This window comes from Bos javanicus, chromosome 12, assembly GCF_032452875.1.
Source record: "Bos javanicus breed banteng chromosome 12, ARS-OSU_banteng_1.0, whole genome shotgun sequence".
In the NCBI taxonomy this organism is placed as follows: domain Eukaryota; kingdom Metazoa; phylum Chordata; class Mammalia; order Artiodactyla; family Bovidae; genus Bos; species Bos javanicus.
The window spans coordinates 86919264-86945358 of record NC_083879.1 but is presented as its reverse complement, the minus strand read 5'-3'; the positions used below and the strand labels follow the sequence as shown (position 1 = coordinate 86945358).

Sequence of the window (26095 nt, the reverse complement as noted above, 5' to 3'; positions counted from 1 at the left end):
AGGGCACACGCCTATACATCTGGGCAGGATGAGAAGCTCACGACAGAACGACTCGGACAAGGCTCCCTGCTTCAAAGACAACGTCAACATCGTAGCGCGAGCCGATGTCTTCCGAGCAGGCAGCTGTTGGGGGCCCTCAGCCTGCAGAGCGTCCTATGAGGAGACTGCGCCCCATGCTGTGCTCTCATCACCGGGGGACACCACACTCAGCCCGGTGCACGCTGTCCCCCTGCGAGAAGGGGAGGCCTGGCCCTCAGGGCGCAGCGCTCTGCCCCGACAGCTGCAGGCCTTGCCCTGTGGCCTCTGCTGGACGTCTGGGTCTCCTGGGCAGGGGGCCCCGGCCCCTCCCACCCGCCCTGGGCCTGCGGAACCTGGGGGAACACACGGCCCTGCTGGCCCGTCCACGGCCTGGTCCACCTGAGCTCGACGCCACAGTCACAGAGAACCAGACGCCCGCTGGGAGCCCCAAGATGCTGGCACTGGGGAAACTCCCGAGGCAGAGAGCCTGGGGCCGGGACCACGGCGGGAGGAGGGAGGGCGCTGCAGCCACCGGGGCACCGGGGAAGCTGCTCTCTCTCCGCACTCAGAGGGAGGCCTCTGTGGGGAGTGACCAGCGACGTCGGGGGACAGACAGCCGACTCCAGAAGCCGTGAGAGAGGGACGCACGGTGCCAAGGGTATGCAAACGCAGCAACTCGACAAGCCGATGCCCACTTACCTTGACTGGGAACTTGAGCTGATTGTACAGCTCGGAGACGAGCAGGTTGTGGCCCAGCGTCTTCCTCATCTTCATGATCCTGACGATGGCGGCATCGATCTGGTACTGCCGGTCCTGGAACACACGCTCCGTGGTGCTGACCTGCTCCTCCACCTGCAGGAGAGGGCCCGCCGCCCGTCTCAGCGCCGGTGCCGCCTCTGTGGGGGCTGCTGAGCTCCGGGCAGAGGGCAGGCCAGACTGCGGGGCCTGTTCTGCTCTGCCGCTTTGTCCCAGTGAGACCACTGAACTTCACCACAATCAGTGAATTTACGGGAACAGTGACACCAATTACAAGGCTGTGGGCGCTGCTTTGAAACGGAACTTAAAAGCAGAAACGAGAAACTGCCCGGTAACACATGACCCTGATTTCTAACAAAACTGACAGTTTAGTAAGTTGTGAGAGAACCCACTCACGTTTTAAAATAGGAGGGTGGCTGGAACGCTTTCTTGATGCTAAGATAACTTCTAGCTGCTCAGAGAACTATTTCAGGGGAAATTTGAAACATACAGACTATTGGAACAATAGAAGTAAATGTTCTTTAAAATGTGGGTCAGAGGAAGGTCTTCCTTAAGCTGACCCTCAAGTCAGAAACTGCAGAGGAACAGATTGAAGCTCCCACTGTACTCACATGGGGAGAACCCTCCCAGAGTGACAGAGCCACCTGCCACCAGTCCCCTCCCCTCAATGCAAACAGAGCACTCCCTACAAGCCAGAGGGGATATTACAATAAACGTGCCAGGGACTCGAGACCAAGCGGTTCATTAAAAAGACGAAAAGCACCAGCGGTGACCCCGAGCGAGCAGGGCAGGGCCAGTGGAGCGCTGCGGGCGGGCGGCCGAGAGGGATGCGGGCACTTCCTCTCCAGTCTCATCCCCGTAGTGCTGATATGGCCACGTTAAAAGATGAAGAACTGAGGATTGGGACGGCCACCTAATTTGTACGAGCTTCTAAATGGCATAAAGATGCTCAGGGGACTCAAAGATAGTCGCACTAACTTGGCCATGAACCACTCCTGTGCCCCCCGGGGGGGAGGACGCAGGCAGGTGGGAAGGTCAGGACCCCCAGGAGCTGGAGACTGGAGTTTGGCGCGTGCTCATGTCAGCAAAGCTCACGTCCTCTGACCCGGCGAGTCCAGGGTGAGGAGCTGAGACTCGAGACAGCCAAGCCAGGAGCTGAAAGCACGAGTGCGGCTGGGCGGGCACCTCAACCGAAGGAAGGCCGGGCCAGAGGCGCTGCCAGGCTCTGCACAGGGCTCCACGCTCTCGGAGTCAAGTCACACGACGTGCGACTCTGCACACGTAAAATCCCAGTCCTGACCTGGGAGGAGGCCCAGCTTAAAAACTGTGTGTGTGAACGTTACAGGGCACGATCCCAAGAAGAAGAGTTTATGCGTGTGCAGCGGAGGAAAAAGCTGCCAACTCCAGGACAGCCAGCTGTGGAGCACGGAGGTGACAGGCAGGCCGCCCGGGAAGGCCGCTCGAGCGCCCGCCACCCCCTGGTCCTTCTGCGTGACTCAGTCGTGAGGAAGCTGGAAAAGGCTGAGGGCACCCGTGACAGGCAACTCAGGTCACCCACACAATCTCCACACCAGCCCAAACCTCGCTCAAAAATAAAAACACAAAGAACATTCTGCTCCATGTGCTCTGAACGTACTCCCAACTGGGCAGCACAGAGCACCGGGGGGCAGCACCCCCGGCCCACTGCAGCTGCGGGAGCGGCTGTGAGGCCCGTGCGGTCAGAGCCGGCGCTCCCTCTGGACAGAGCTGCCTCCCGACAAGGCCACGGTGCCCATCTGCTGCACCACAACCCTGAGGTGCGAGGGCTCCTGCAGCAGGGTGCCCGAGGGCAGCGGCCTGGAGCCGTGACGCTGGGGAGCCTGATCAAAGGTACAGACGCTCGGCCTGAACACCGAGCCCAGTGGCGAGGCTGAGACGATTGCGGGGGGTGGGCAGAGCTGTTAGGACAGGTCACCAGGTTTGGAATGAGGTGCTCCCTACGCAGACAGAAGGTGGGCTACAAAGACCTCAACAGGACATGTTTGTGCAGACAGGAAGTTAACTGTTAGACGCGTATCCTTCTGAGTCTCACTCCTGAGTGTTAAAGTAGTAACGGCTACACTAAAGCATCTCACAGACACAAGCGTGTAACAAGGGCGAGAAGTTCTTACAGCCTACAGTCCCCTGTGAGCGGGGAACACGGGGGAAGTGCATACGTACTGTCTCCTTCATCTGAATCTGGTTGATCTTTATGCGGAAGAGCTTGTGCTTGAACTCTGCGTTGAAGAGGAACTTGTCTCCATCCTCCACCTCCTTCCCTTTGGGGCTCTTGAGGAGGACACGAGCTTTGCCGCAGGCCAGGGACTGCAGCGTCCTCCGCAGCTCGCTGTCCTCTATGCCTGTGGCCATCCTGATGTCCTCGAAGCTGAAGCCGTCCCCTTCATTGAACATGAGCAGCACCAGCGTCTGGAACAGGGACACCTGGAACTCCTTCTTCCCCTGAAAGAGCAGGAGCCACGCAAGTGTGTCTGCCAGCCTGCGGACACCTGACAAGCCTGCCTGCGGGCGTGCTGGGACGGTACTGACTAGTCACCAGGAGAGGAGGCGCCCTGACGAGCCTAGGTGCAGTGTGCTGAGACAGTTATTGACTAGTCACCAGGGGAGGAGACGGCTTCACGAGCCTGCGTGCAGTGTGCTGAGACGGTTATTGACTAGTCACCAGGGGAGGAGACGCCCTGACGAGCCTGCGTGCGGTGTGCTGAGACGGTTATTGACTGGTCACCAGGGGAGGAGATGCCCTGACTAGCCTGCGTGCGGTGTGCTGAGATAGTTACTGACTAGTTACCAGGGGAGGAAATGCCCTGACAAGCCTGTGCGCGGACGTGCTAAAACACTCCTAACTAGAAACCAGGTGAAAAGACATCCTGATTAGCCTGTGTGCGAGCGTGCTGAGACACTCCTAACTAATCATCAGGTGAGAATACATCATTAATTTTATTGATTAAAGTATTAGCCCTTCGATCACTTCATTTTACTGACTTTGAAAAGCCAGTGTTGAGTTATATTGAATAATCCCTTCCTTTCTACCTTTCTTCCTTTCTACCAAAGTCTAATGGCAATTTAAAAACATTCTTTTCACAAATGTGCTTCAAAAACATAAAAAGTGACAGACACAGGACTTGCCTCCTTGAACTCCGCTTTCAGCACCGCGTGGCCCAGCGTCGTCTGCCACTGCAGCTTCCGCCCACTGTGCTTCCCCAGATAAAACGTCTTAAACACTTCCTGGAGCTTGATCATCTGTCAGCAAAGGAAAACGAGTGTGATTATGCTGCACACGCTTACTCTGACACTACCATCGGCTCAGTGTGCAAGTTCCTAAGCCACTGCTGGGCCGAATGAGGCCTGCTCCGTGTACTGACAGCGGCCCACCTGCACGCGGCCCCGTGCTGCCGTCATTTCAACAACTCCTTCCAGGGGCGGTGGGGCCTGCACCCGCTCCCGAGCCCTGCAGGCTCCCTCGGCCCCCCTGCAGCCTCTGTGCCCAGGCGTGGCCAGAGCCCGTGCTCTTGTCCGGCCATGTCTGGTGGGATGACCCTTGCTGCAGCTCCTCCTGTCCCAGGGAGGCCCTAGGACTCTGGCCCGTCCCTGCCACCCCTCCATGCCTGACCACTCTTGCAGTGCCCGCATGTGCAGGCATGCCCTGGGCGGAGGGAGGGGGGAGAGACGAGTGTCAACCAGCAGGGACAGACGGGGCGTGGAGGTTTTCCGGGGAAGAGCGTCTACTTGCAGGGTCACACCAGCCCCGGGAGTGTGAGAGCGCCGGGCTGAGTGTGGGGAGGGGTGCAGACCCGTCCCATCGCGTGGGGAGATGTGGGAGGGGGCGCTGAGTCTGGGACAGCCGCGACAGTCCCGGGGTGGGGGGACTCGAGACACAGGCTGGAGGCTGAGAGGGATGGAGCTGGGGCTTCCGGGGAACATGTGCATTCGGGGTGCAGGCAAGAGCAAACGGAGGAGAGGACGCAACAAGACACTGGCTAGAGGGCCAGAAGCGGGAGACTCCAGGAGACTCTGCCCTGTGAACAGGAAGGGCGAATCCAGGCAGCAGCACGTCTGCCCGGGTGCCCGGGCCCTGGGCCCAGCTGTCCTCCCTGGAGGCCCTGGGCCCACGCCGGCAGACACACCCCATCCCCCTCAGAGGGCCCATGTCAGCCACACACACGCTGTCCCTGCCCTCTCAGGGCCTGGCTCTGGTATGTCGGGTGGGAGCATCAGCCAAGGAAGCCCGAGGCTCCCACACAGGAGGTAAACCAGCGCCTTTGTGACAGGCAGCCGGCGGACAGAGACGAGGAGCGTCCACTGTGAACGCTGCTCCCAGAGATGACACCGATGGTCAGGGTTTTCAGCGAGCGTGTGATTTCAACACTCCCCGAGGTGCGTGGGGCCCTGGAGCACTAGTGTGTGAAAACTAGGCTGCTGGTTCTTGAGAGCACTCACCTCTGGAGTCAGGTGTACCTCCATGGGTGTGTATGTCGGCCAGTAGCCCATGGTCAGTATGTTCACAGTCAGGTCTATGGAGCCCGGGTCACTCTGATTCTGCATGTACTGCAAACACAAGAAACCAAGACAGATGGTCACTTTAGAAGAGCACCCGAAAGAATTAACCTCTAGACACTGAGTGACCCGTTTCCAGGCTACGCTCACCTCGTGCTTTCACTTGTCTGAGTCCCTGGAACACAGTCCACTGGAGCCGCACACCCTGCTCTAAGCCACCAGCAAAGTTTTTCTTTAACTTTGTCCCAAATATGGGTCATTAAACTCATTTAAGCCAGAGTTTCAAGTGCACTTTTAGGAATTACTTTTCTTTTCTTTTTTTCCAACTGCATCACACAGCTGGCAGGACCCTAGTTCCCAGACTGAGGATTGAGTCTGGGCACTCAGCAGTGGAAGCCTGGGGTCCTAACCACTGCACCGACAGGGAATCCCCAGGGGTTATGTTTCTTTTTCATTTTGAAGTGTTTCGAATATGTGAAACATTAACAGTGTAATTTTTAAAGATAAGGATTTTACATAGTTCACATACTTAAGTACAAAATCATTTCACAGAATTTAAAGTAGCGTATTTTTTAAAAAGCCATTACACTTGAACACAACTTGCCTGCTTGAAATGAACCATGATGTCCTTGGAGAGCTCCATGTCCTTAAACATGCCCTCCAGCTTGCTGGTGAACGCGGCCCCGCACTCTGGACAAAGCGGATGGTGGGTGAGGATCAGGGAGGCCCTGCGTGCGGGCGCTCACCCCACCCCCAGGTGCTTACCGTGCTTCAGCTTCGACAACATAGATTTTTCAGCATCGACAGAGGCACTTTTTCCAACCAGGAGTCTTTTTGCTAAATCTTTTTTGTAAAATGCTTCAAACACGTCTTTACCTATTTATAAGCAAGAACCATGTAAGACGTTTGACAGCTGCCGTGAAAATGTTCACCTCAGCGGCTGACTCAGCCCAAGAGGCGAGCACACGCACGTGTGAGCCAGCTCTTCCTGCTGAATCCCCACAAACACCCTTGCTCTGTCCACAGCAGCCGCCACCCTGGTCCTGTGTCGATGGGCAGGGAAGAGACGGGCTGGCGGGGCACTGCGGATGCACGCCTGGAGCCCAGCTCACCGTGGATGAACCGGAACAGGATCATGACCTTGTCCAACATCCGCTCCAGCTCCTCGTCCGTCGCCTCCTTATTCCCTGCTCTCAGTTTTGAGTCTACGTGCTTTGCTGTAAGAGATGAAGTTATTTGAAAAATAAGCATTCACTATACAATACAATATATATTCTAAATACAAAAAGGAAGATCTTTCATTTCTCCAAGAAAAAACTGAACATAACACTTGGAACTTTCCCAAAATGACATGTTATTATGTAACAAAAAGGCAAACACCTGATGTTCTAAGATGTGTGCTTTCAAGGCACCTGAGAACACACCCTGTGGTCCCACACTGGAGCTTCTTGGCACACGACTGCTCCAGAAACCGGAGCAGCCCGCCAGCAGGATGTGCTGAGACGCGGGCAAGGCTTCCTTACACGGAAGCACTCCTCTCAGGGCCGACCCCGCAGGGACAGAGTGGCTCTGCCTGCCCTCCTGCTTTTGAGACGCACAGGCCACCTCGACCTGCCCGGAGGAAGGGAGAATCCGAGCTCCCGAGCGTCTGAATGTGTCTTTAGAGAAACCAGAGTCTATAAAGTGGCCAAAGGCCAAATCAAACAGGTGCCTTTGAGCGTCTCCTCCTGCTGGCTCTTCTTAGCTCTGCCCCTTATCGTTCTTCATCCTGAATGTCGCAAACGTGCACACTTGTACTGTGCCCTCCGCTTTCCTACCGGGCACCTCAACAGCCCTGCACCACTGCCTCACACCTCCCTGCCCGCCGCCTCTGGACAACTCCAAAAAAACTGCTTCACTGATGAGACTCCATGAATCCTGAGTATATTTTGATGCTATCATGAAATAAGTATACAAAGGGATCATTTAAAAGAGATGCCAATCAATCCCACCACATTTTACACTGACTGGAGGATACAAGGTCGGGACTGAACAGCTATCTCCTATCACACGCTATCGAGAGGTCAACAGTTACCCTCCTAACATTCCTACACGACAAACCCAGGCCAGTTTCTGGGCAGGAGGAGCTCTGGGGCCGGGACCGTGCAGGCAAGGATAAAGCTGCTCGTCTCGTCCCGCTCCTGTGATGTCAGGCTCCATGTTGTCACGAAACTACCACCACGCGCTCCCGATGGACACGCCACGCGCTCACACGCGGATCCGACACACAGCACACGCCACGCGCTCACACGCGGATCCGACACACAGCACACGCCACGCGCTCACACGCGGATCCGACACACAGCACACGCTGGTGCCTGCGGTTTTCGGAAAGGCTGTCCTTTTAAGGCGCGGGCCGTCCTCCTCGCGAGGCGCCTGCTCTTGGGGAAGCCTCTGCATGAGTTGTGCTTTCCTACCAATCAGCTCCGCAGGCTTATTGGGCCGCTTGTTGATGAACGTCTCGAAGGACTCTTTCATCAGGTTGACGAACTTCTCGCTCCGCTGGAAGCACACGTCTATCACGTGGTCCACGCGGTCCTTGAAGTCCAGCAGGTCCTGCACCATGTCTTTGTCCTTTTCAGGGTTGATGACGATCGTTGTCCCAAAAGTCTGCAAAACACAGAGGTCAGCAGCAGGGCTCTGATACAGCAGTTTCTCTCCTGCTATCAAACAATCACAATGCTTAACAAATTAATCACTTCCAGTATTTAATGCTGAATCACTCCAGAAGTTTCACAAATTTAGTCCACATTCTAAAAATTTAGTGGGTATGCCAACTAGCCTTTAGGGTTACAATTCTGCTTCTGGAAGAACTTTTACTTGTAACTCCCTCAAACAGAAATTAATTCTCTTAACCGTCTACACCTATTTGGACTTTCTAACTATAGTTCTTTCTCTTTCACTTCTAACTGTGGTTTAGACTCTGCTTTTCAGCCTGCATTTTTATTTAAGAATGGCTATTTAAACACGACTAGAAGTCTGTATGACAATAACAGCTGGCTATCTGACCACACAAACTGCTGGCTTCCGCAGGACACTCAAGGAGCTCCACGTCAGAGGCGCACGCGGGGGCAGACACTGGCGGGAAGGCCCAGGTGAAGCGGCACAGAGGCTTCGGGAGAGGGCCTGGCGCGGCCTGCAGGGGTGGGGGGAGTGTCACAGCTCGTCCTCAGCAGACACTCGGGCAGGTTCACGATCCAACGTCTCCTGCCCAGACTGGATGCTGCAAAGCTGCCCTCCTATGTCAGGACCCGTGCCCGCTCTTTCAGGACCCCTGGGCGGCAGAACCCTCGACGCCCACGGCCTCTCCTGGCATAAAGCCCAGCGCTGGCCCGGCCTGAGTCACTTCTGCCTCTCAGCTCAATACAGCGGCACAAGATCTTGGGGGTGCGTGTGTGTGTACAAGCTTTCCACACGCAGGCCCGACTGTTCCCGTCGTCTTTCCTACTGAGTTGAAGCTTCTTCCTGATGGTTACAGACCCACGTGCCTCGAGAAGAGTGAACGTGTGCCTGCGTGCTCAGCCTGGTCCCTGACGCTGACACACAGGCCCCAACCGAGCAGCAGCACAACCAGGACCCCGGCCCTGACACAGTTCACGTCTGCTCATCCAGATGGACCACAAGTTCACCTACACCTCGCCGGGTGTGCACCAGCCAAGCCCAGCACCACACAGATCACTCCTGTTGCCTTTTTATAACCAAAACACGCATAAATCCTGGATTTCTAGGAAACAAAGCCGCATACACCCTACCCAGACATACCAAACTGTGTAACAGTTCCCACTGAGCCAAGCGTGAAATCATGTTTCAACAGTAGATTCACAAAGGCAACTTTTTGAAAATCACAGCTACAGCACTCCGCTAGTACTTAATGCTGACAACAAACGGCCAAACAGCAACTTTTAAAACGTTCACACCTGGATGCTATTTATCCCCAAGACCATGTGCTCAAGGGACCCAGAAGGCGATGGGCAGGTCCAGCTAGGCCCCCCTGACCTTGAAGGAGCCAAGGCAGCTCTGTGGCCCGGGGCCCAGGTGGCCCCACAAGCCCCACCCGCCCAGGGGCACACACACCTTGATGTAATCGCTCCAGTGCTGCAGCAGCGCCTGCTGGCCACCCCGCACACGGCTGAACAGCTGGTACATCTGTGTGAGGTCCGGCACTCGGTTCTCGTCCAGCAGGTGGTCCAGCCCTGAAATCACACGGCAGTGTTAGCTCTGGCGGCAGGTGGACGGAGGCACTGAACCCGCACCGCCAGCCCAGGGCATGCGGCCAGGTCTGCTCGCTCCCCGGGACCACCGCGCAGGCAGGGGGCAGCCCTCGGGCCCGTTGGCTGTCCGCCACACGTCCACGCTCGTGGTCAGCCCAGGCCTGAGCACAGCGAGGCTGTCTGCCCGCCAGAGGCTGGGGTCTTTCAGCCCCAACAGACTCCTGTGACTTTAGCCCAAACCGTCCGTGCTCCCTGCCCACTCCTTCAACACAGCTAGTAACCAAGCCCCCCACGGGCTGAGGGCCACCCCCTTCGGTGACTCATAGTGACTGTGTTACAGCCAACGGCCCCACGGTGTCACAGCGCTGCTCCAACCCTCTTACTGAACGCAGGACAAGCGGTCAGTGCACACACGAGTGGTGGGAAATCTACCTTTCTGCAGAATTGCTGTTAAATGTTCTCCCAAGAGCTGCTTCTCCACACAGGCGATCAGTGGTTTCCTGGGGGGTGGTGCACGAGGAGCCCATCAACCAGGAGGGACGGGACAACGCCAGCGCTGACCCGGCCTCGGGCTGCTGAGTCCAGCGAGGAGGGCGGCAGCAGACGGGGCGCCCGCGCACAGAGGGGCTGCCGGCGGCCCTCGCGCTCCGGCCAGCTGAGCTCCAGTCCCTGGGGCTCCTGGACCGCTGCCCTCAGTCCCGCCCCACTGGGTCCCACAGCCCCCCCGCCACCCCAGCGGCCCCTGTTCTCACTTCCACCTGCGTCATCCCAGGATCACACATCAAAACTTGACTCCCTACAGAGTCTGGGAGTGTCACACGCAACAGAGAACCTGACATCCTGGAGGCGGGCATGTGGGCTGTCCCCTGCACACGGGGACACAGCGCCCTTCTGGGGTCCAGGCCTCTGCTCGCTGAGCTCTGCTCTCAGAGATCAGAGCCCTACTGCACTCCCAGGACTACTAACCTTGGGCCCACTCGAGGGACTTCTCCCTGCACCACCTCGAGTGGCCCTCATGGCAGCCCCAGAGGCCGGCAGCTACCTGGGCTCCAGGCACCGAGGGCTCAGCTTCGAGCTGTGCTGACGCCTTGGGGAGGCGGCGGCAGCCCGGGCTCGTTTACTGGCCTCTTGAGTCTGCTTTCTCTGAAAATCACCTTTTACTCGATGACCTTTGAGTCATCTGACGCTGCAGAAGCCACCTCAGTGCTCCTCAAAACCCTAAGCCAGGAACCGCCCTCCTCTACAAGTCCTCTGCTTAGCCTGCGGTCACTTCTCGGTGAGACGGGGAGGGTGGGCTCTTCTGCAGCACTTGCACCCAAGGGGCGCCTGAGCAGCAGGAGCAGCCACGGGGCCGGGCACCAGGCGCTGCAGGCTGAGGCGTCCCGCCAGACAGTCTTCTGTCTTGCTGCAGCCACCCCCGTGGTCCCCGTGGCACCTCCAGCTCCGTGTGTGGGGGCAGCGCTTCTGCTCCGGCCCTCTGTCCTCTCGAGCCGTCACACTGTCCCTCCCTTTTGCCGCCCCCGCCCCCACCAGCCACCACGACCCACACAGTTCAGTGCTTTCCCCTCTTAGGACATCTCTCTCTTCCATCTCCCACGTTTCTGCTCGGACCTTCCTCACTTGAATAAACATTATGTGCCTGACACAGACACTCAAAAAACTTTCCCTTGAACTTCTCCCTAGATACGCATCGATTTAGACAAAAAAATTAAATGAAATGAGAAGATAATGGGACTGAGTAGCAAAATTACAGCTACATCAGTACATCAGATGTCCAACCAAAGTTTACAACCAAAACCGCCTACATTCAGTGATACCCCATTAACATTTTTATAAATGACAGAGTCATAACGTAAATTAAAAATGGTAAAGAGACACGAAGTATCTCTGCCCGAATCACTCCTCTGGACAGGAACTCAAGACAGGCAACTTGGTCAGCGTGACTTACGACTGCTGAATAATCACGAGTAATAAGCTGCTCGAGGACCAAAAATACGTCCAGGGTCAGAGAGCAGCGAGCGAGTCTGTGACACCTGTGTGTCGGGAAGTGGAGGGGACATCGTCCCCAGGAGGCCACCAGATGGAGCCCGGAGCCGCACTCACTGTGTGCTGTGATCCAGGTATGTGATCACACGGTCCGCCTCCTCCTCCAAGCGCTTACTCACGTGGTCAAGATACTCTGGAACCTTCCAGAAAGAACATTGAAACACATCAGCAACAAAACACATTCTTCATGTGACCCAAGAAGTTCAAACATTGCTTTAGTAAAAGAAAAAGCAGAATTGCACGCAAGCCAAACTGGAACACCGACTGATGGGAGTGGGGAAGGGACGCAGGGCCCGGGCTAGGTCACAGCACCCCATCCACGCACGGCGCGGCCAGCGAACGCCAATCACACGCTTTCTGCAGAGGCCCAGGGTGGCTGCAGGAGATCTCAAACCCCACTCTGAGTTTCCGGGGTGACGGGCGCCCGTGCTGCCGCCTGCCTGCACAGCAGGGGCCGTGGCAGGGTCCCTGAGGCCCTGGCCCGCGGACGTGAACTGCCCCGCAGCCTGTGCTGGCCCCCGGGCTTCCTTTTGGGTTGGGCTCTAAGACCCAAGAAACTAGAGAGGTTCTGGGGTTTGATTACCGTCACCTGGTATTCCCCCATGGCTTTTAGGGTCATTTTTTTCAATGTCTCACACAGACGAAAATTGTTAACATATCGGGTTTATCTTTCATATTTAAGCATTATCTTTAGAGAATTCCCTGGCGGTCCAGTGGTTAGGACTCCACGCTTCCACTGCAGGGGGCACGGTTCAATCCTTGGTCTGGGAACTAAGATCCCGCAAACGGCTTAGCACAGGCACCCCGCCCCCCAACACACACACACACACACACACACAATTATCTTTTATCATACTCTTTCATCTTGAGCTCCTTTATGTACATTAGAAGCTGCTTTTCTGGCTTTTTTAATGGGGGGACAACAATGGAAAAGTTTCTAAAGGGGGGCGGATTAAACCCTCAAAATACTAAGAAAGAACCTCATTACTGGGAATTAAAACTAGATTGTAGCTTTCAGAAGATTTTCAGTGGAATGTTCGCCTGTGTGAAAAGACAGATGCTTAGAAATCACACCTGGATACACATCTGTGAAAACGAAGTAAGGCGCTTCACAAACGTCTCGGCGACTCACCTCTCTTTCTTGCATTAACCTTTGGCCTTCTGCAGCATATAAACAATTTGTTTCTTCCAAAAATTTCAGTTCAAATGAGTCTTTATATACCTAAAAAATGAGCAGAGTTACTGGCCAATTATAGCAAAGCCTCTCATCCTGAAGGCTGACCCCACGGCGAGGGCGGCTGGCTGCACTGCCACGCCCCTGCTTGGGGGTGGCTCCCTTCTCGCCCTGGGTGGAGAGGGAAAACACTCCTGCATTTTCAGCTAACGCGTGAACGGTGTGGTCTCCACCGAGGTCTGACCCCGTCTGTGGCGGGGGGTTGGCGGCTGGGCCCACCTGGAGGTCGGACAGCATGCCCAGCAGGCTCCGCAGCAGGCTGCGGTCCACCGCCTCGCCGCTCCGCTCCCGCTCGATCAGCAGCAGGATGCCATCAATGGTTTTCGTCTGGACCATTTTATCACTGATGATGTGGTTTCTAAACAGCTCTAACCCCATATCCCTGCACAAACAGAAAAAACGTGTTAGGTTCACTCTTTACAAATTTGGGGTGAAGCTCCAGACACACTTACTTGCTAACTCGTTGGGGAAATGTCAACTTTTTTGTTTTTAATTTTCCTCTTTGACAGTCTGGCACACCTTGTGCTTCTTCCCTCATCCAGGCGGCCTGTTTCCTGCGTGAATCAGTGGGTCCCCCACCCTGCCCGGGGCCTGGGGTCTCCTGTCCTCGGTGTCCCCCCAGCCCGTGCTCCAGCTGCTGCATCTGTCTGTGCTGCAGGACCACAGAACGAGGATGCAAAGCAGAGCCCACCGCCCGTCCTCAGCCCGTTGCCCAAGGATCCAGGAGGAAGTTTGGCCATGGCCGCAGGCACCCTCTTCTGGAAGCTGATATGTCAGCTCGGGCTCCAGCAGCTCCCACTCAGCCAGCAGGACACGCCCTCACCCCCTCTGCCGCCCACAAGCCATGTGACCCGGGCACAGCACCCGAATCAGGAGTGACTGTCCATGTGGATGGAGGCCAGGAGGGCTGCGGGTGAGCTGGGGCAGGCTCCCACACAGGCCGAGCTGCTCGGGAGGCACAGGGGCGCAGGGTCCGCTCACACGGCCCCCAAGGCCCTGCGTGGGGAGCAGGGGGAAGCCAGGCTCCCACGCTCAGCACCCCCAGAGGAGAGTGAGTGGCGGAGACTGAGCCTGCCGGGCCCCGTCCCGGGACTCCATCGCCCGCAGGAGACCACGTGGGACTGCCAGCTGCCAGCTCGGTGGCCACCCCTCAGAGATGGGTGCCCCAGGCTGAGGTCCACCAAGGGGCCCGGCGGGCACGGAGGACAGACAGACGGTTGGACATGCGTGGCAGCCACAGCGCAGACACTCACCAGATGGAGGGCAGCGTGGAGTTCTGCAGCACGTACGTGCGGTCCAAGAACAGGAAGATACTCCGGATCATGATCTGGGGGCAGAGGGCCAAGTCAGTCCACCCCAGGCCTCTGAGCGGTCATGCTGCTGTCTCAGATCTAACACGGCTGCCTCACCAAGACCCTCAGGATTGACATCCCTGAATCTAATTGTTCCCCTTGGTGCTGGCTTTTCCTCTTTCATCCAGAAAACCTGACGAGCGATTTCACAGCACTCAGCCTCCGAGACACATGTGAGCTCAGTCCCTTCCTCACTGATGTGCTCAATGCCCTTAGCCTGGGCTCCAGCATTCCTTCCTGGCATGTGGGCACATGGGCACGCAGCCCTCAATTGGCTCTGCAGGCTCAGGGGGTGTGGGGGCCCAGGACTCTCCTCTCAGGGAGCTCCCCAGACTCTGTCCAGGAGCTTTGCTCACACAAGTAAACAGAACCTTCCTGACAGACATTCGCCTGTTTCTATCACTCACACGGTGCTTGGCCTGGAAGAGACTCTCTTGCTGTCACCACTTACCTCCGTTAGGAAACAAAAGCATCCGACCCACTCGGGAGAGCTACTGACACTGCCTTTGCTCCCCCTCTCCTAACTCAGCCAGGCCACCCTGAAAACTCACACACATGAAGCCAAATCAGAATCAACACAGCCCCTAAGTCTAAGCCCGCTGTCCATAGGCACTGGGAAGCTCTGGGACTCGGGCTTGATTCTCAGGCACAAACTGAGATCAAGGAAAACTTCAGAGGCTCACCAGGAATCCCAGGCCCGGGGCTACCTGTGTGTGTGGTCTGAAGGCCCTGAACAGGACAGACCCCAAGCCCCGCTCACGACCCGCCTGCCCTGCCCTGCCCGTGCACCGAGGCTGGCACAGGGAGGAGGCGCCCAGGCCGCCAGCACCGCAGAGGCCGTCGGCAAGCTCACCATCTGTCTGCAGTGATCCTGCCAGCACGTGTTCATCTTCTTGAGAAACAACACACTGTCTAGCGAGTCTGTGCAGGGCTGCTAAGGAAAGCTTCCGAAACACAGGCTCATTTACTGCAGTTTTTACCTCTTAATTTCAGCTCTCTTCACCACAGACTACCGCATCTATTTAGTACTCAGATTACTGAAAGACCAGAAGCTCAGAAGCCACCAGTGTGGTTTCTGAGTCCCCACACGCCCCTGCGAAGTGTGATGCACCTGCCTCATCCCTTCGCGCCTGCCCTGTACCCTTCCCTCCCCTGCCCGCGTCCGGACCCAGAGGGAGGAAGTGGGCCTGCTGCCAACAGCAAAGGCCCAGGATGGTTTCAGGCAGCGAGGCCCTGAGCTGAAAACCACTGAGCCCCCAGCTGCACACTGTGAGTAGACAGGCAAGGGTTGCTTCATGTGGCCAAGTTTGTGGCAACCGGTTATAAGCCACAGAAAACCAACAAGAGTTTTAAGAACAAGAATAAAGAATAGCAGAACTCAAACTTTAAGATATTTTTCAGAATGTTTCCTAAATACTTCAAACCAGTCTTAAGAAACGGACACTTTCACTTTATCAGCAAAGAAGTTTAAAGGTAAAAAAATTCCACTTCAAAAAAATCTGTTTTGTTGGGTTGTATGATATAAGTGCAAGGTTTTGTTTCCATAAATAAAAGAGAATTTTAAAAGTTTTTGTTTTAATATTAAGGATATTCGTTTATTCTTTATTCTATTAACGTTCACTTTCAAAATATTTAGGTAATGAACAGGAATCGCCTAAATAAAAAAAGGATATTCTCTGAACTGAAGGATCTGTGCTTGGACGTGGCCTTCGCAGGCCTGGCGCAGCTGCTGGTAGAGCGTGGGGGACACTTTGTGGGAACAAAGGTTTTCAACAGCCTGAAGACAAAAGGAATAACCAGTTATTCGCTACGAATGACAAACTTGTGCTTTAAAAAAGTGTATTTGTGCAAACAGCTATAATCGCAACAGAAAGGCGCCCCTCCACCACGCACACAGGCTACACCCTCACAGTGACTCAGGGCCACCACTGCTGGAACACCGGAGACCAGCGGAGTGGCCCACAACAGCAGGGACCCAGAGCACGGACGCGACGGCGCCCCGACGCCTGCCCGAGGATGGGGCCCCGAGGGGGCGCGCCCCAGGCCAGGCTTCTCCAGACTCCCCCAGGCTCCCTGCTGAGCAGCCTCTGATCCTGGCTGCACTCCACTCACTTGAGGACCAAAATGGGCCTGAGCCCATGGGCCCTTGTCTGCGGTGGGGCTGCAGGGAGGAGTGAGCCAACCCCGAGGATCACAATGTGAAACCGGCCAGAAACACCTGCTCCAGACTCTGAGACCACCCACGGCAGGGGCGGGGACAGGAGAACCAGGGCCCTTCAGGCTCCCGAGTGGGTGACGGTCCAGAAGGAGCTCAGGAACCAAGGCCCGCGTGTGGGGTGACCCTCAAACTTGGCTTAAATTAATGAGGAAACAAGTGTTTGTGGCGGAAACAATTTTCACAGAATATTATCGCTCCACTTCAAAGAAATAATACTTGTATATTCATACCAGTTCTAATAGAATTTTCTTTCAAATCTCATGTACAAAATCAGCATCTGATCCAATCCAAATATGAAATACTATAAAGAGAAATGCAGTGTTTCTACTGCCTATTTCTGAACAGTTTAAAAAAGTATGTGGGATATACAGAACGGACACATTTTAGAATCTTTACTCAAATATAACGGCAACTTACGTTTTTATAGTGATAAAGAAAATAATTATGTAAAGAAATACATAATATACAAAACACATGCACACTTATAAGGTTCAAAAGAGAACATGGAATAAGAAAACAAGAATACCTTTCCCTTACATTCTGTGTGTTAATGAGAACAACGGGTTCCCATCCACGTTTTCTTTCTATATCCTTCACTTCCTTTCTCAAACTTAATGGTTTTATAATTCACTCCAAGATCTACTGATCTTTTCCCTCTTAAAAAAAAAAAGGGGGTATAATGTCCTAACAAAGACTTTTGTTCCAGTAGTTAGTCATTCAGTTCAGTCGCTCAGTCGTGTCCGACTCTTTGCAACCCCATGAATCGCAGCACGCCAGGCCTCCCTGTCCATCACCAACTCCCGGAGTTCACTCAGACTCACGTCCACCGAGTCAGTGATGCCATCCAGCCATCTCATCCTCTGGCGTCCCCTTCTCCTCTTGCCCCCAAATCCCTCCCAGCATCAGAGTCTTTTCCAATGAGTCAACTCTTCGCATGAGGTGGCCAAAGTACTGGAATTTCAGCTTTAGCATCATTCCTTCCAAAGAAATCCCAGGGCTGATCTCCTTCACAATGGACTGGTTGGATCTCCTTGCAGTCCAAGGGACTCTCAAGAGTCTTCTCCAACACCACAGTTCAAAAGCATCAATTCTTCAGCGCTCAGCCTTCTTCACAGTCCAACTCTCACATCCATACATGACCACTGGAAAAACCATAGCCTTGACTAGACGAACCTTTGTTGGCAAAGTAATGTCTCTGCTTTTGAATACGCTATCTAGGTTGGTCATAACTTTCCTTCCAAGGAGTAAGCATCTTTTAATTTCATGGCTGCAGTCACCATCTGCAGTGATTTTGGAGCCCCGAAAAATAAAGTCTGACACTGTTTCCACTGTTTCCCCATCTATTTCCCATGAAGTGATGGGACGGATGCCATGATCTTCGTTTTCTGAATGTTGAGCTTTAAGCCAACTTTTTCACTCTCCACTTTCACTTTCATCAAGAGGCTTTTTAGTTCCTCTTCACTTTCTGCCATAAGGGTGGTGTCATCTGTGTATCTGAGGTTATCGATGTTTCTCCCGGCAATCTTGATTCCAGTTTGTGTTTCTTCCAGTCCAGCGTTTCTCATGATGTATTCTGCATATAAGTTAAATAAGCAGGGTGACAATATACAGCCTTGGCGTACTCCTTTTCCTATTTGGAACCAGTCTGTTGTTCCATGTCCAGTTCTAACTGTTGCTTCCTGACCTGCATATAGATTTCTCAAGAGGCAGGTCAGGTGGTCTGGTATTCCCATCTCTTTCAGAATTTTCCACAGTTTATTGTGATCCACACAGTCAAAGGCTTTGGCATAGTCAATAAAGCAGAAATAGATGTTTTTCTGGAACTCTCTTGCTTTTTCCATGATCCAGCGGATGTTGGCAATTTGATCTCTGGTTCCTCTGCCTTTTCTAAAACCAGCTTAAACATCAGGAAGTTCACGGTTCACATATTGCTGAAGCCTGGGTTTACAAATATAATTATTACAAATTAAGTTTTTACTATAATACATGAAGAAAACATATATCCTTTGGTAAAAATCAAGATACACTCAGTGGTGTGTGTCCTTCAAAGAAGAACATCTTATCAGAAGCATTTTCTGAATGCTCCAGTTCCTGAGGCAAGTGTCAGTGTCTTCAAAACCACCTTTTCCAGGCTAGGAGCTTTGTGGTGAATTCTGTAACCAGCTCCCCCTCGTATGTGCCCTGTTTGGCATGTGCTCACTATTTGCATAAAGTCCACTGAGACTGTTTTTAACTTGGAATCTGGAGCCAAGCCCCGAGGCACCAGGCCGGCCGGGTGCCGTCATCCAGCCTCTGCTGAGTCACTGCTGGCGTCTTCGTGTTACAGGAGCCCTGTCACCTGCTCTGCCCCCGCAGGGGGGGCCGGCGGGGCAGGGACACTGCAGGCCCTTCTCCTTAGAACTAGTTCAGGAGGTTTAGTCACACTTGGAGATCTAGAAATCCCTCTCTGGGTGCACGAAGCCCCCCCGTGGGGCCATGTGGGCAGCACAGGGGTCTAGGGGACGCAGCGCCCAGAGAGGGAGAGCAGGACCTGGGTCCCACGGGCAGCAGACCGAAGGGGTTTTCCTTGGTCAGCTGGGCGGCCCGTCAATCTCCCAGCCCTGCCTCCCTCCCCACAGCGCCACACCCGCTCTGCACAGGCTTATCTGTGTCAGGACAGACGAGTGTCCCAGCAAAACACTGCCCTTGAGAGAGCGCCTCCCACGTCCAGGAGCAAACCAGCGGGAAGGGGGAAAAGTGAAAAACAAACACCGCCCTCCAGGGCCGGGGGAGACCGCGCCCCCGGCCCTTGCACGGAAGGAGCAGCCGGGGAGACCGCGCCCCCGGCCCTTGCACGGAAGGAGCGGCCAGGCCTTGCCCTTGGCCTCGGCGGCGAGCTGCCTCCTCCAGCCGCCCCGCCCTGGTCACCGGAGTGGGTGCCAGGCGTGTCTGAACTCTACAAGCCCACCGCACGGGATGCTGTCTCCCCAGGTTCCTGCCCACGAGAAACCAGTGAAGAGCAGCGCAAAAATGGGCCTGAGTATGGAACGAAGGATAGGGAGGCCCAGGAGACTCCAAGAGGACAGGACGCCCACCCTCCCAGCCCCAGTCCCAAGCCGGGATGTGATTCCCTCATACAGAAGACTGACTTCCAGGAGTGACCAAGTTGCTGAATTACAGAATCCTTGCTGTTAAGCCTAAGCTATGTGAACTTGAATACTGCGTTTCTGAGTAACTCGTGCACTAAACTCACTCTCCATTACTTCACACTCTCCAACAGGCCATCAAATAAAGTGTCCACCCATCTCCCACTTTCCAGGCTTCCTTGCTCTCTCGAATCCACCTTGTGGATACACCAGCACCCAAGTCCACCCCACTCTCCTTCCCCAAGCTCAGCAAGTACAGGGGTCATGGAGACTTTACCCCAGGACTCTGCACCAGCAGCGTGGCTTTTCTCAAGTGCAAGTTCCCTGTGACAGGTTTGAGTCTGAGCATCAAAACCAGCCTGAAATCCACACAGATCAGACTTAAGGTTGCAGAGGGGGAGGGGGGATGAGAGGGATGCCTGGGAGCTGGCGGTCGGCAGATGCAAACTCTTACACTTAGGATGGATGAGCAACAAGGGCCGCGGTGGAGGGAGCCAGAGCCAACCTCCTGGGCCAGACCACAAGTGAAAAAACATTAAGAATATAAATGTTAAACACAGGTACACCTGTGGCGGATTCATTTCGATATTTGGCAAAACTAATACAATATTGGAAAGTTAAAAAAAAAAAAAAAGAATATATGTGTTATACATGTGTGTATATATAAGAACATATACATAAAATATAAGAACGTGTATGTAAAACTGACTCACTGCGCTGTACTGCAGAGACTGGCACAGCACTGTAAGTCAACAATACTTCAATTTTTTAAAAAATCAAAAGCAAAACAAAAATCTAGTCTGAAATCAACACATAGCCTTCCCCTGAAACTCTTCTTGAAAATGTTCAGGTTCCCGCGGTTTCACTGAGCTGACAGGTAGGTCTAAGACACAGACACCCAGATACACTTTCTCCAGTGAGCTGGGGTTTCACACCGAAGTTCAGAGAAGATCTATGTATTCAAACTCTCCTCCTCCTCCTCACGTCACAGGAGGAACTGAGTGGGGTGTGGATCTACTGGCTCATCATCATGGTCAGAACATCCATTCCCAGCAAACAAGAGCCAAGCGAGGAGCAGCAGGCGGGCTGAAGCTGCCCTCGGCCTCCGCAGAGGCCTCTGCGGGCCTGGCTGCCTGCGAGGGGGAGGCCAGAGCTGCTCTGGGGAAACTGGTCAACATCAAAACAAGAGGTGCTCCCTCCAACATCCCGAAAACCTCCTCAAGCAGAATCAACCTTGCAAGCTCTGGTGAGGACTGTTATCAAACAAAAGAGTTCTGGCAAAGTGCGTCCCACCCCAGCACAGAAGCTGGGGCTCTATGCTGAGGCCCCAAGGTGAGCACCGTCCACGCCGCCGGAGGCCAGGGTAACCTCCCCGCCACGCCACCGACTCTCCCCCCAACCTACACCACAGGACCTGAGCGGCTCACTCTGTAGACACACACCACTCCCAAGTTCTGAGCGGCCAGGTGCCCACCCGCGCACCTGCCTCCAAAGGGCAGCCACTGATCCCTCAGGCCCTCCAGAGACGCCCCCAGGAGGAGTGGTGCCACTGTGAGGGGAGCACCCCGAGCCTCATGGTCCCAAGACACACCACCAGGACACCTGGAAACACCATCTGTGATGGTATCCAAGGTAACCACGATGAAACACATCCTGGGTAAAAGTCCAGCCAAGAAAATGCTGGGCAATTGATACCAGACAGTCAAATCTCCAGGAAAAGAGCAATAATGAGCCCTAGGTAGAAGATGTAATATTTTACTAAATTAAAAGCCCCTGAGTTTGGGCACGTGGTGGGACACTTGTTTCTGGCCCAGACAAAGCAAAAGAACAAGCCTCACCCTGCTACTGAAATAATACACAAAACTGCAGTTTTCAAAGCACTGCACACTGGGTTCTGAGAGGCAGTGACCTCGGCAGACAGAAGACAGACAAGCACTGACCACTCGGGCGTCCAGTGTCCAGGCTGCAGAGCGGGCGCCCTGAGCTGAGGACTCAGGAAGGTTCTGCGTTGGCAGCGGGGTGGTTAGTCCCGGACAAAACCATGCTCTAGTCCTGCCTGGCACACCTACAGGCAACAGTCTAAAAGGTCAAACTGACTCCAGATAAGTTAACCAAGTCGGGAACAAAACTCAAGAATGTTCACAGAAACACTAAGCATCCAGCACACAAGTCAGAACCCACAGTGTCTGCATCCAATCAGAGCTGCCGCACAGGCCAAAGGGAGGAACACAACTCACTGGAGAGAAAAAGCAACCATGCCAAGCAGCCGGAATGAAGGCTTGGCAGATGAGGATGCAGAGGAGATGGAACCACGTCCACATGCCAAAAGAGTTGAGTAGAGACAGAGAAGATACAAACCAGATTCAAACTGAACACCTAGAGAGGAGAACAACGCAAGGGAAAATCACACTGGATGGCACTAACGGCAGACTAGACGCCGCAGCAGAAGAGTGAACTCAAACAGGTGAGTAAACTGAACAGTTTCATATCCACTAAGGAAACCTGTAATTGAAAATCCTTCCACCAAGGAAGCCAAGATGGCTTCCCTGGGGAATTCTCTCAAACATTTAAGAAGAAATAATATCAACTCTATACAAAGTCTTCCAGAAAATGTAAAGGAGGGAATATTTCCAATTCATTTTTTGAGGCAAACATTACTCTGACACCAAAATCAGACACAGACATTACATGAAAATAATACATCAATATCCTCTGTTATCACAGATACAAAAATTAACAAACGGTTGGCAGGCTGAATCTAACAATACATAAAAAAAGATAATACTCATGACCAAGCAGGATTTATTCCAGAATGAAAGACCAGTCTAAGATTTGAAAAATCAATCAATGTAATTAGCAAACTAAAATACAAAAATCAGACGACCACCTCGACAGTCACAGAAGAATTTATCAAAATCCAACATGTATTTCTGATAAAAGTGCTCAGCAAAATAGGAACAGAGAGGAACTTCCTCAACTTGATAATGCGTATTCTGGAAAAACCCACAGCTAGCATCGCATGATGTTAAATGATGAAAGACTAACAGCTTTTTTTCCCAAGACCGAGAACAAAACAAGTGTACCTGCTCTTCACATTCCTATTAACTATCAGAGGCTCTACTCAGTGTAATCAGGCAAGAAAAGGAAATAAAATGAATGTAGATCAGAAAGGGAGAAGGGAAGTTGTTTCTATTCATAGGTGATGTGACTGTCAGTATAGAAAATCCAACGTTACCTACAAAAAAAACTACCAGAAAAAAGTGCAATCAGCAAGACAGCACAAAAGATCAATGCACAAAATCATCTGTATTTATACACACTATTGAGAAATTAAAATTTATACCACCTTTTATAACACTATAAAAATATGAGCCGCTTTTAGGGATAAATTTCACAAGACCTGTGCAATGGAACTAGAACACACTGTTGAGACCCAACTAAGCGAGAGCTGCCCTTGTGAGCAGCTGGGGTCAGTGTTGTCAAGATACAACTCTCCCCACGCTCACCTAGAATTCCACAGAATCCCACCCAAAATCCTAGAACGCTTTCTGAGAAACTGGCAAACAGATTCTAAAATTCATACAGAAATACAATGGACCTAGAAGAGCCAAAACAAATTTATCTAAAAAAGGATAAAGCTGGAGGGCCAGTGCTCCAGACTTTGAGGCTTCAGGCTCTCATCCGGACAGCCATTTCTGACGAAGGGACAGAGCAGCTCGCTGGGGGAAGCCCAGACGCCTCGCCACGCGGCACTGGGCCAAGCGGACATCCACAGGGAGGACAATGAGCTTGGATGTGCAGCCCACAAGAGATACAACTACTCACCTGCAAACAGACAATACACTAAGTGTGGAACTGAAAACCCTAACATGTCCACAAAGAAATAAGAGAGAATCCACACCACCTTAGACTAGGCAAAGACTCTCAGACAGACACTACAAGCACAATCCATAAAAGACCAAACTGATACAAAGACCTCATCAGAATTTAAAACTTCTGCTCTCTGAAAGCCATAGCTGAGACTCAAAAGGCAAGTTGTAAACTGGGAGAACATAAGTGCGAGGCAAATATCTGAAATAAGATATGTACCCAGAATACATAATAACCCCAAACACTCGATGGTAAGAAAATAAACAAGACCATAAAAAATGAGCAGAAGATGTGAACACACACTTCAGTAAAGCAGGTATAAGGAATGGCAATGGGCACAAGAAAAGATACTTAATATCATTAGGGAATTGCAAATTAAAACCAAGGTGAAATTCTGCTACATACCAAACTAGAACAGCAAGAATAAAGACTGACAATACCAGACATTGGCATAGACATGGAGCATCTTAAACTCTCACACGCCACTGGCAGAGACAAAAAATCATGACACCGCTTTGAAAAAGCTATGAAATGTCTTATGAAACCCAGACATTCATTAACTCACGATAACCAACCGCGGTACCCAGAGTATTCAGCGACAAAGAAACCAGTTACTGTCAAAAGGCCCACACCAAATGCAGAAGCACTACCCTAAGTGAGAGGCGCCAGGTACAAGAGACTGCAAGAGGCACGGCTCCATTCAGACGAGGCTCGGGAAATGGCAGAAGGTGCCGACAGCAAGTCAGTGATTGCCAAGGGCTGGGAGTGAGGAGGGGTGGCTGGCCACACAGGGGCCTCCGGGCACTGTCTGTGGTGACAGATTGTTCTACAAGTGGACACATCTGTTAAAACTTACTCAAGGACACATTCCTTATCTTAACAAAGTGGTTAAAACACAACAGACTTAAACTTAAGACAAAGAAGGCACATATGTTCATCAAATTCAACAGCAGTCTTCTTTGGGTGGTAGAAATATCGGGGATTTTCATTTTCTTCAATGCACTTTTTGCAGTTTTCATAATTTTTATAACATAATTGCTTATGTAAACATGAAAAGGTTTTATTATTTATTTTTTACAATTATCGAACGTTAAGCTTTTTCCTCCATATTGGGGTACAGCCAGTTAATGACGCTGTTGGAGTTTCAGGTTAACAGCAAAGGGACTTAGCCACACATACACATGTATCCACTCTCCCCCAAACCCTCCTAGAAAAAAAATTTAAACTCAAGTCTCTTAATAGAAAAGCTATATATTAATAGAAATGCTATTCTATTACCTAAAACGTAGGTAAGAGTTTCATATATAACATAATGGATAATAATTTGCTGCATATTTGGAAAATGTTAAAAGTCCTATGGCTCTTAGAAACACATTTCTCTCCTATAAATGGGTTAAATTTACCTTTCAACAGCTTAAGCCTGAAAATGAAATAAAATCCCACAACCACCAAAACCAGAAAACATTCCTTGACTCGGGACAGGATGCCGCAGAACTCCTACTGTTCCTGTTGGAGGCAGATACTCGGATTCTATTACCTCCTCCTCTATTGTCTCTGAAACAACACTGGGGACCACAAACCCATGGCTGCGTCACGTTTCACCGGAGCTGGACTGTTACGCTATCTAGACCACTATAAAAAGTCAGGTGAGTGGGAAACAGGATGCCCGCACTCGAAGGGAAGGGAAGGTTTCCGTCTCAGTGAGCCTTCGGTAAAGCTCTGCTCTTAGCCGCCTGTGGACCTACCTGGTAGAGCTCCTCCAGGTTGTAGCGGATGGAGGTGCTGCTCTGTATGGCTCTCACCGCTTCGTGAAGCTTCTGCCAGGTGTCCTGAGTGTAGTTATCAGGCAATTTAGGTCTGTCTGTAAGTGCAGACAGAGTCAGTAGGTAACGGCACCCATGCCAACAATCACACGTCTTCAAAAAACCGTTCTACAAAAAAAGTACTTCAAAGGCAGCTTCAAAAGTACAGCTAAGGAACGCAGGACATTGTTTTCCCAGTACAAGGTACCGTGTTTATAAATCTCTCGGGTGACAGACTCTGCAACCATCCCACCTTCGTTTTGCTAAGTAAACACATCGAATACTGATGACCAGTGTAAGCGGATGTAGAAAACATAAAAATCTTGTTGTTCTTTTACTTAACGAGTGGACTTCCCAAACGGAAGGACGCGGAATAGTTACACTCTACTCAACACTGGAAGTTGCCCCAACTGCCCCCACTTGGGAGGACGCTAAGGCGGGAGCTCCTGACCGGCCAGAGGCGCGGGCTTGGGGGCCGCGCCGCCGCAGGGCCGGGGCGAGCGGAGGGGGTGACCACGCCGCCCCGCCGAGAGCTCCGGTCCCGCCGCGCCCGGCCTGGCCCGGCCCGCCCCGACCGGGCGACCGCGGAGCGCGGGGCGGCGGCCGAGGGCGCCCCCGGCTCGCCCGCCGGCCCCGCACCCACCTCGGAAATTCTTGATCACGAGCTTCTTGGAGCCGCCGGCGCCGCCGGGCTTGGCGGTGACGGCGGCCGCGGCGAGGGACGCAGGCTTGGTGAGGCCGTTGGTGTGTCCGACGAGCGCCGAGAAGCTGCCCTTCCGGGGGGTCTCGTCAGCCATGGCCGCGGCCTCCGCCCGTCCGCCGCCCGCCCGGCCCGGCCTCCGCCCCGGCCTCCCTCGGCCCGGCCCGGCCCAACCGCCGCCCGGCTCGCCCGCT

The 26095-nt window shown here is 53.1% G+C and overlaps 1 protein-coding gene across 1 annotated transcript in view; it reads right to left on the bottom strand.

Moving 5' to 3' along the window:
• CUL4A (cullin 4A) overlaps nucleotides 1-26095 on the bottom strand; it is a 27347-nt gene extending 1252 nt beyond the window's left edge. The window contains exons 1-18 of the mRNA XM_061435435.1: nucleotides 25845-26095; nucleotides 25145-25260; nucleotides 15860-15963; nucleotides 15040-15109; nucleotides 14088-14161; nucleotides 13054-13216; nucleotides 12733-12822; nucleotides 11658-11740; nucleotides 9987-10054; nucleotides 9418-9536; nucleotides 7761-7953; nucleotides 6417-6521; nucleotides 6070-6180; nucleotides 5909-5994; nucleotides 5248-5355; nucleotides 3937-4050; nucleotides 2974-3252; nucleotides 718-870 (exon numbers count right to left, since the gene is read on the bottom strand). Coding sequence (XP_061291419.1) covers nucleotides 718-870; nucleotides 2974-3252; nucleotides 3937-4050; nucleotides 5248-5355; nucleotides 5909-5994; nucleotides 6070-6180; nucleotides 6417-6521; nucleotides 7761-7953; nucleotides 9418-9536; nucleotides 9987-10054; nucleotides 11658-11740; nucleotides 12733-12822; nucleotides 13054-13216; nucleotides 14088-14161; nucleotides 15040-15109; nucleotides 15860-15963; nucleotides 25145-25260; nucleotides 25845-25998 — 2190 coding nt within the window. The 5' untranslated portion in view covers nucleotides 25999-26095. The remainder of the gene's footprint in view (nucleotides 1-717; nucleotides 871-2973; nucleotides 3253-3936; nucleotides 4051-5247; nucleotides 5356-5908; nucleotides 5995-6069; nucleotides 6181-6416; nucleotides 6522-7760; nucleotides 7954-9417; nucleotides 9537-9986; nucleotides 10055-11657; nucleotides 11741-12732; nucleotides 12823-13053; nucleotides 13217-14087; nucleotides 14162-15039; nucleotides 15110-15859; nucleotides 15964-25144; nucleotides 25261-25844) is intronic.